The sequence below is a fragment of the Haliotis asinina genome, chromosome 11, assembly GCF_037392515.1.
Source record: "Haliotis asinina isolate JCU_RB_2024 chromosome 11, JCU_Hal_asi_v2, whole genome shotgun sequence".
Lineage (NCBI taxonomy): Eukaryota > Metazoa > Mollusca > Gastropoda > Lepetellida > Haliotidae > Haliotis > Haliotis asinina.
Window position 1 is genome coordinate 39974668 of NC_090290.1, and position 9795 is coordinate 39984462.

General features: G+C 40.0%; 2 protein-coding genes across 2 annotated transcripts; one reads left to right on the forward strand and one right to left on the reverse strand.

Moving 5' to 3' along the window:
• Window positions 1-1637: 1637 nt before the first annotated feature.
• Window positions 1638-5570, reverse strand: LOC137256229 (uncharacterized). Its single transcript, XM_067793953.1, has 3 exons — window positions 5472-5570; window positions 3332-3565; window positions 1638-2589 (listed from the first exon to the last, which is right to left on the reverse strand). The coding sequence occupies exons 2-3, from the start codon at window positions 3561-3563 to the stop codon at window positions 2318-2320; spliced, it is 504 nt and encodes a 167-aa protein (XP_067650054.1). The 5' UTR covers window positions 3564-3565; window positions 5472-5570; the 3' UTR covers window positions 1638-2317.
• On the forward strand, window positions 5537-9795 carry LOC137256228 (uncharacterized). Its single transcript, XM_067793952.1, has 3 exons — window positions 5537-5642; window positions 6387-6686; window positions 8823-9795. Exons 2-3 carry the CDS (start codon window positions 6401-6403, stop codon window positions 9065-9067), a joined length of 531 nt encoding a protein of 176 aa, XP_067650053.1. The 5' UTR covers window positions 5537-5642; window positions 6387-6400; the 3' UTR covers window positions 9068-9795.

Consider the following 9795-nt stretch of genomic DNA (forward strand, 5'->3'; position numbering starts at 1 on the left):
TACAATATTTACTTGGTCAGTATCTGCTTGCGTTTGATCCGCTAGATTTGAGTTTATTTTAATGATTTGCATGTTTTGCTATGTACTTTGTTTGTCTTAACTTTATCTCGTGTTCGGCAGAATGTGTTGCTTTTAGATATGTTATTGTCTCCCTGTTTTCAAATTGTTTCATCAGTTGTGCTTACACTCTGTATTTTCCTGACTACGCGCCTGGCACCAGTTATAAGACGACTGTTTGGTGTGTGAATGACTGAGTATATGGTGTTACACCGCCTTTAGTGATGTTCCAGCAATATCATGGTTTCCCACACTGTATCCAATAGGGGAATTCAACCCTGGTCTTCGGCCTGACGAGCGAACATTTAACGCCCCTTGCTGTTTGGTACAGACAATCCCGTGACTGATAGCCTGACACACAACTGGGATATCCAGTTAATCAACTCACGAGCCTGGGTAACTGACTCCCGACCCATCTTACAAATTAATACAGCCTCATCGCTGTGGTAGGGTGAACTACGGTTTAACGTCCGACTTGTGAATATTTCTATCACATGACAACGTGCATGTGTGTGTGTATATTTGGCTGCTTGTACTAATCCAGATTTAAGCTCTTTTAGTGATAGTTTGCTGAGATACCAAGTCGCAGTTATAAGCATGAATACCCCACTCAGTATACACCGTTCAATGGCCATAACAAGGATCGATAGTATAAACAGTTAAAGGGACATAACAAGGATAGTATACACCGTTAAAGGGACATAACAAGGATAGTATACACCGTTAAAGGGACATAACAAGGATAGTATACACCGTTAAAGGGACATGACAAGGATAGTATACACCGTTCAATGGACATAACAAGGATCGATAGTATAAACATTTAAAGGGACATAACAGGGATAGTATAAACAGTTAAAGGGACATAACAAGGACAGTATACACCGTTAAAGGGACATAACAAGGATAGTATACACCGTTAAAGGGACATGACAAGGATAGTACACAGCGTTAAAGGGACTTAACAAGGGATGATCGGACTGGGCTCCGTATACAGCGTCTAAGTAAGGTAACTGTGGTATTATAGTATCTCAGCGCATATTATCATCACCAGTTCTATGACAATGTCAACCATGATGGCAGCCATTCAGACTACGCGTTCAATTTGATTTGACGCCTTTGTTTGGGGGACTTGCAGCACTTGGCTTCCTGCATGGACCTTACCTGGATTTACACCTTCTCTTCGGCCGCTGGCGTTTGTGCTATTTATATAGTTACAAACCATATTTTTCAACACTTTCAAGCAATTCAACTTCTTGGTAATTCTGTTTGGTTAAACATATTCTCCACCGTTTTCACACTGTCATACTGATCCCTTGTGGTGGAAAAAAATCAATCGAGTCATGCAAAACATGTTTGACCGTGAATATTTTCATGATGCATAATGAGGGCGAATTGCAACAATAGGGTCCTGTCATGTCCAAGGGACACGACCCTGCACAGCGCGTCACGTCGCTTAAAGCACAACTGAATTTTAACCATAAAGCCGAAAATGTTCAGGCCTAAAGGCAATGTGTGCATATACACCTGGCGCTAGACTGAATACTACATGGAAGGATATAAAAGAAGAAAATACGACATGATATTTGAACAACTGTATTATAAACCTTCATCAAAGTTCACTATTACTCACACATAAATATCATATTTATCGTTCTCGAATGTTGATTTTTTTTTATATTATCCGATCGCAATAAGCATCGACAAAGAAATAAGTGACTTCCCACAGTTTGTTGTGGAATAATATGACATGTCTCCGCGATCCATCTCGAATGATTTTCGACGTAAGCGATAGGGCCTCCTGAATTTTTACACCAGTTTCATTCAAAAGTCAAAACTGGATCGATGGTGATTAATTCAAGAAAATATAACCATGTTATTATATTCTTCGTCATTTACATTTTGAACACTTGAAATCATACAAAATATCTGAATATGTCGCTTTAAGTGATTTTTAAAGAGAGGAATTTGCAATTATACGTTGGCTTCAAAATGTCTTTCAAAACATAATACATGTTCAGTAAAACTCAAACACGAATCATCCTTCAAAAGTTCATTTTGGGGGACATCATCCGATTGCAACAAGCACAAACAAAGGAATAACCGACTTCTTAGATTTGGCTTGGCAATAAGTGGGATAATAGCTGGTAATTATCGTAGTAAGTGATAGCTCTTCCATCCTGGTTCTTGGGCCGCTCATTTACATAGTAGCCATGTTAATGAGAGGCCCGGATCCACGATGTAGGTTTTCTTGAATCTTTCACAACAGTTTCGGGACATCTCTGGGTTCGATGCGCATGCTCGTCGGGTATTCCTTCTTCCGGCGCTCTCGCTCAGTTTCAATGGCCTCGTGATAGTATCCGTAATAATCACCCCTCCTAGCACGTGCAGGGGGTACCCACTGGTCAGCTTTGGGCCAGGGGTTTTGGAAGATGTCCCTGTGTGGCATGGAGGGGAGATTGCGTGTGTAGCCAGACAGCCTGAGAGCAGGAACCCCAGACTGCTTCAGTCCCACGTCCTTGTGGTAGTAACCTGGGAGAATAGAAATAACGGTAAAGACTAATTACAGTCTGTTGGCAGTGAAAACGTACTCATGAATTTCACTTTAAACAAAAAATCAAATCCAAATAAAGTGAAATTAAGATTGCGAATCCTCAGAATTTGACCTTGCCAACATTTAAATCTCAAACGTTTATTCAACTTAGAATATCTTCGATGAAGCGTGAATGTTCCAGTTTGATAGTCTGTTTCTGAAAAAAAGAAAGAAAGAAAAAAACAAATCTTTTGAAAGGGCTTTCGATAGTGACAAACATGTCACAAACATGGATACGTGTCGGCAAAACATCACATATGTCCTTCATACCTACGTGACTACCAGTGAAGGTCCACGTTAGAATATTGGCCTTCAGTAACCCGTGCTTGTCGTTAGAGGTGACTGACTGGATCGGGCGACTAATTTGGTTGACACATGTCATCGGTTGCGTAGGTCGATACTCATGCTGATCACTGACTTTTCTGGTTCGGACTGGATTACCGCTACCATAAATTACAGCTGGAATATTGCTGAGTGTGGCGTAAAAGTAAACTCACTTACTCACTCATTAACACTTGAACGCGTGAATTGTTGCAAGGTAATATTTGTTTCATATTTCAGGTAAATGACCACATTTAACAAGACAGCAATGAATATGACAAAACCTCAAGTATCCACCTTTTGTACAAATTATGACAGTAGTAACGCACGACATCACACACCAGGTGACCTGTGACGTACCTCCAGGGGTGTCCCTCTGGCGTGTAAAGGCCACCCACTGGTCTTCTGACTGCATGTCTATGGCGTCTCTGCGCGTTTCTCGGGGCAAGGAGCGATAGTCTTGGTACTTGATCCAGTCTCGCTCCGAAGGGACGTAGTACTGCTGGCCCATCCAGACGTGAGACTTCCAGTCCCCCGACAGATAGTTGTTGGAAGGGGTGGAGTAGTGGGGCTTCGGCAGTTCAGAAGACATGGCTGAAATACCACACGTGCAGTAAGTGAGTGAGTGAGTTGAGTTTAACGCCGCACTCAGCAATATTCCAGCTATATGGCGGCGGTTTTTAAATAATCCAGTTCGGACAAGACATTCCGGTGATCAGCAGCATGAGCATCGATCTGCGCAATTGGGAACTGATGATGTGCCAACCAAATCAGCGAGCCTGACCACCCGATCCCGTTAGTAGCTTCTCACGACAGGCTTAGTCGCCTTGTATGGCAAGCATGGGTTGCTGAAGGCTTGTTCTACGCCGGACCTTCACGGGCAACACGTACAGTATATTTCAGATAGCATTCCGGGTGGACGTGTTGGCAGGTGGCTAAACATTAGCGGATCCGGGGGATGGAGGGGGAGTTTTCAAAATGACTAAAGACCACATTGAAAATGCAATGCTTTGCAATGGCGGAGACATGAGAGGGTTCAGGCGGTTCGAACCCCTGAACTCCCTCTTTGAAAATTCCTGGATCCGCCTATGCTAAGGACAGATGAATATGAACTGTTTCATTCTGTTTATACGAATTCTTTGTTGCTCTACGCTACTCACTGGACAATATCCCAATTGTATTAACCACAGGGACTTGTATCGCTTAGAAACAGCGCTCGAAAGACATATATGTGTATAGACCCTACCCTAGTATCCTTTTATATAGTACTAGGGTAGGGTCTATACACATATATGTCTTTCGAGCGCTGTTTCTAAGCGATACAAGTCCCTGGGGTATTAACGCCGCCCGGAAATCATTTGAGAACCACCGCAAAGATCTGATTAAGAACTGGTATTCACGGTCCACTGCATCCGCAACACTTCGCATTTCTTAATTAAGTCCATGATAAACTTGAGAGTTGCGATAGTTCGTAACGCTGCGGACACTTAAAAATCTGGATCGGGACATTCCAACCTAGTCTTGTCGTAAGACGCTAAGTATATTAGCTGGAGCATGCCATTGTATACCAGTTGCTACCCGCGAAGATGCGGGTTAGAATTGATCTTCAGTAACCCATGCTTGTCGTAAAAGGCGTCGTCGTTTCCTAGCGGCGTTGGTCGATATTGTTGATCACTGGATTGTTTGGTCTTGGCTCCTTTATTTACAGACCGCCGCTCTATAGATGGAGTATTGCTGAGTGCAGCGTAAAACTAAACTCACTCACTATACCAGCTAAACAGATGAATGCACTTGAAAAGCAACGAATGGTCCACCATTTTCCGGCAGTTGTACCGGGGATATTTATGAATGCGGTGTGAAACATCAATTTTGAAAAGAATCAGACGACATGGTCGTTTCACTGGCAGTTGGCTTGATGGTCAGATGAAATGGACCCTTGCCATGCACAAAGGCGATCTTTGAAATTTACTTCACATTAAAAATAGAAAATTAATTTTGAGCTGCCAGGGTTCAGGCAGTTAAGTATCAAATGGCGTGTACACTGCGATTTGAGCATTATTTAAATATGACCCCAATATGTCTTTCAGAAATTTAGTACAATGGATATCATTGTGTGTGATCAGAATAGAGCAATGTTAATTATAACTTCTGTACTATTCATCCGGTACATTTCTCCCTCAGAGTGCAAAATTCTGAATCGTAGCACGAATCAGCTTTGAAAAGCCTGGTGGAGTTATGTCCCTTGAAGGATGTGTCGACCGCATATCGACAAGACAGTACTGATCGCAAACTGTATTATTTTCAGTTGAGAGTATAATCAAAATATGCTTTGCATGACATGTATATTTATAACTGAAAAGTACAGCGTAAACTCGTACATCGTCAAAGGTTCTTATGTGGACTGAATGCAGGGTTCACAGTTCAAATATAATGATGTATTCAGTCGGGTAAATATAAACAGTTTTGAATTATTAAGGAAATGAACAAATAATGAAATTACCTTTACGAGTCTACAAAGGACACGAGACCATCCGTTTGTTTATACTTGCTCTGTTTCGATACCAGGTGGCGTTTTCGGGCACCTGGTTGTTGCTACGATACGGTAAACAAGATGGCCGCCATGTATTCCAGGAAGTAACCAGGGGAAAGTGTTGACAGCGAATACTTGAGCGTGAGATGTGTTTCGTCTTTCTTGGAAACTGTCATTTTGATCAAGTTAGCATAGAAACAGAAATCTGTTAACAACAACCAGTTCAGTTCATAATAAATGTTGGGTTTTTTTGTTTTTGAAATGATCAGAAATTTTCTCGTGCATTCATCGGCATTTGACCATAGCATCAAGCAAAATTGGAATCTGATAAAAAAAATATACATACTGAAGTGACGCAAACGTCACGCATACACATACATATGTGAGAATCACATAATAACGAAATATTTTATTCCATGTTCACAGCCTTAAAAAGTTGATGTAACTTAATTCAATATGAACTGAGTTTTCTTGCTTTATTGTAAATTGATACAGAATGTTATGCTGTGCAGGTAATGTGTGAAAAATAATTGTCCAGAATATATCTACACAGGATGTACAAGGGATAATTCATAGAGGGCTTTTACTGTAATTTCAGATTTTGTGTGCACATAAAACAGGAAATTAATTCGAACGTGAAATAAAATGTTAAAAATGTCTCTGCTTTGTTTACATCAATGATGTAATCATTCTCATCTTAACATATTGCATGTATCAGAATTCATTGTTATGTCAAGTTTGTCAGAAAAGGAGAAACACAGACTACATGCAATATATTCATAATACAGATTTTGTGAGTGATTATTGTTCACATCAATTTGGTGATTAATTAATTTTATGATTTACAGAATGTCTCAAATGGGTAACTTCCTACCTCTATTTCAGATCAAACTTCAAGTATGTCACGCGGTTCATCGCGAGGTGATCTAGAGACAGGGAAGGGGACCATGTTAAGTGAACGTGGTCCACACAACAGTGTCCCTGTGGACAACTACCCAAGTGGAGATGGGAAATCGTACGTGTATGAGGGATCTGGATATTACGTCCCATCAGAAAGAAGCTGGGTGAAATACCATGAGTACAGGTCCATACCCCCTAGCACTCGCCGAGATGCTATTTTGTTCGAGTCCGAGGAACAGTGGCGGAAATATCAAAGTCAGCGAGACAGCCGCTCTGCCCCTGGTGGTGAGAATATAAATTATTATCAATTTCCAGACCTGCCTACCTGGCATATTTTTTGTATGGTTTGTTATCATTAAGTACGATTATACGCCCACATAACAGATTGTACGCCAGTCGAGTTATAGTTGTCCAAAAATAGTTTCATTTCACACTGTAGTTCAACTTTTAGCATTAACCATCACTGAGAACATCCTTGTCTGTTCTTCCAATATTGCTTACAAATGGCAACCGCATGGCTGACCAAGGCATTGACAAATCCCAGATTCGAAAATCTGAAAATTACCCTCTGATCAGACTGAGAAATACACTTCCATCCCCAGAACAAACAGGTCAACTAAAGGAGCCAAGTATGTGTATTGTACATACTACCATGCAGACATTAATATTGCGCATTTGGGAGACATGCTGTGAGGAGCCAGATTATATCCTTTATGAGATTGTACACTCCTACACCTCAAAATACATTTTTAACCACCTTGATTACACTTTGAAAGCCATTGGGGTAGGCAGGTCTGAATTACCAATGCATGAATCATATGAACCATTTTGTACACAAAATACTAGCAGTAGGCATATGTCCCTGCATGAATCATATGGACCATTTTGTACACAAAATACTAGCAGTAGGCATATGTCCCTGCATGAATCATATGGACCATTTTGTACACAAAATACTAGCAGTAGGACCATTTTGTACACAAAATACTAGCAGTAGGCATATGTCCCTGCATGAATCATATGGACCATTTTGTACACAAAATACTAGCAGTAGGCATATGTCCCTGCATGAATCATATGGACCATTTTGTACACAAAATACTAGCAGTAGGCATATGTCCCTGCATGAATCAGTAGGCATATGTCCCTGCATGAATCATATGGACCATTTTGTACACAAAATACTAGCAGTAGGCATATGTCCCTGCATGAATCATATGGACCATTTTGTACACAAAATACTAGCAGTAGGCATATGTCCCTGCATGAATCATATGGACCATTTTGTACACAAAATACTAGCAGTAGGCATATGTCCCTGCATGAATCATATGGACCATTTTGTACATAAAATACTAGCAGTAGGCATATGTCCCTGCATGAATCATATGGACCATTTTGTACACAAAATACTAGCAGTAGGCATATGTCCCTGCATGAATCGTATGGACCATTTTGTACATAAAATACTAGCAGTAGGCATATGTCCCTGCTGACCACCTGGGCTGGAAATGATAATCAGCCATATCAGCCCAAAATCTGTATCAACCGATTTTCCTGGCTACAAAACTGGTACTGAATAAAATATACTCAAACGCTTGAAAATTAAAAAAATGGAGCCTAGTTGATTTAAGAGTTGAGTTTGTTGATGCAGTAGACGTTAAAAGGGTTGTTATATGTCAGTTTCTAAGTCATCATGGACTGATATGACTGGCAAAAGGAAAACTGTCATGTAATAACCTCCTAATATTAACTGTTTCAAATGTTAGAGATTTAGTGAGTGAGTGAGTTTAGTTGTACGCCACACTTTATATAGTGGCAGTCAGTAAATAATCAAGTCAGGACCAGACAATCCAGTGAATCAACAGCATGACTATCAGTCTGAGCAATTGGGAAAAAATAACATGTGTCGACCAAGTCAGCGAGTCGGACCACCCAATCCCATTAGTCACCTTTTATGGCAAGCATGGGTTGCTGAGAGCCTACTGTTTTCCTGACCTACGTGGTTTTGTTACAGATTTAAGTGAGCGACGGAGTTCATAATCTGTTTGCAGTGACAACATACCGATGAATTTCATATTAAACAGAAAAGTAAATCCATCAAAGTGAAAATAAAATTGCGAATACTCATACCTTTTGCCTTGCCAGTTGAAAATTTAAATCTCAGAATTTTATTCAGCTGAAGATAAAAGTTGTTTAAGAAATGATCTTAGTTTCAAATCGTTATTATTGTTTTGTATTTCACTCACTGAATACAACCCTCGATCTTTCAGGATGCTGTGTGCTGACTATTTTGTTAAAAAAATACATGACATGTACATTCCTCTTAGCGAAGACAAAAGTCTGCAAATAAGACACAATGTCTAGAGAGTATTTTTTCCATGTCTAAGTGAACTAATCACTGACATATTATTATTGCAGGTATTACATTCACTGGAGTTCCCCAGCTCCGTTCAACAACACCATTATCTGCATTACTGCCATATCAGCGCAATGCATGGACGAAGCCATGGTCTGGGTCAGGGTTCTTTGTGGCTCCTACAGACAAATGGATTCATGAACAAACCGGTCCAGGAATACCCTCCAATGCCTACCTGTTTTACAATGAAGAAGACTGGATCAAATTCCGATACCAAGTGGAAAACCCATCCATGAAAACAACCTGATTTGTACTTGATTTAATATGCATCAGAAACTGAGACCCATATATTTTCTCAGCATTTATTGATCCATTGTCCTTCAAAATATCAATATTGTTTTCGATTTTGGTCATGAGGTAGAAAAACGTTCAATAACATGAAAGTATCCTCAAGCCATTTCTAGCAAATCATTGTGATTGCCCTGTGAATGATCTTGCCAAAAATTATCTTGCATATGCTCTGAAAAGAATAAAGAACCCCACGCTGAGGTCTTAGTCGTGCTAATGACAAGTAGCTATCTTGATGCTTTCTCATGTTTTCTTCCCAATGAAATTATACATTAGATAATATAGTATGTTCAACTGATAATCATTTGTCATCAGATTGACACCAACCCAAATGACAAGTGAAGTGTAGTAAGCATAGCATATATACACACACACCAGACATGGTCAGACGGACTGCTACCTAGTAGAACCCCCACCATGAAAAATATTCTTGATTATGCATCATTAAAATCATATGATTTTGTTTTCTCTCACGCACGCACACGCTCATGAACAAAAAGGAAAAAAGATATATATAGGACAGTCTGTGACCTCTATATGGAAATTATATTTATGGTTGACATCAGGTCCAGATCGAGGAAATAACTGGTATTACATTGCAGTGCTGTTAGCAAATGTAGATGTGAAAGTGTTCTAGAAGTGTATTTATTGAATTGTACAAATAAATTGCTGCTGCACTTCCAACAA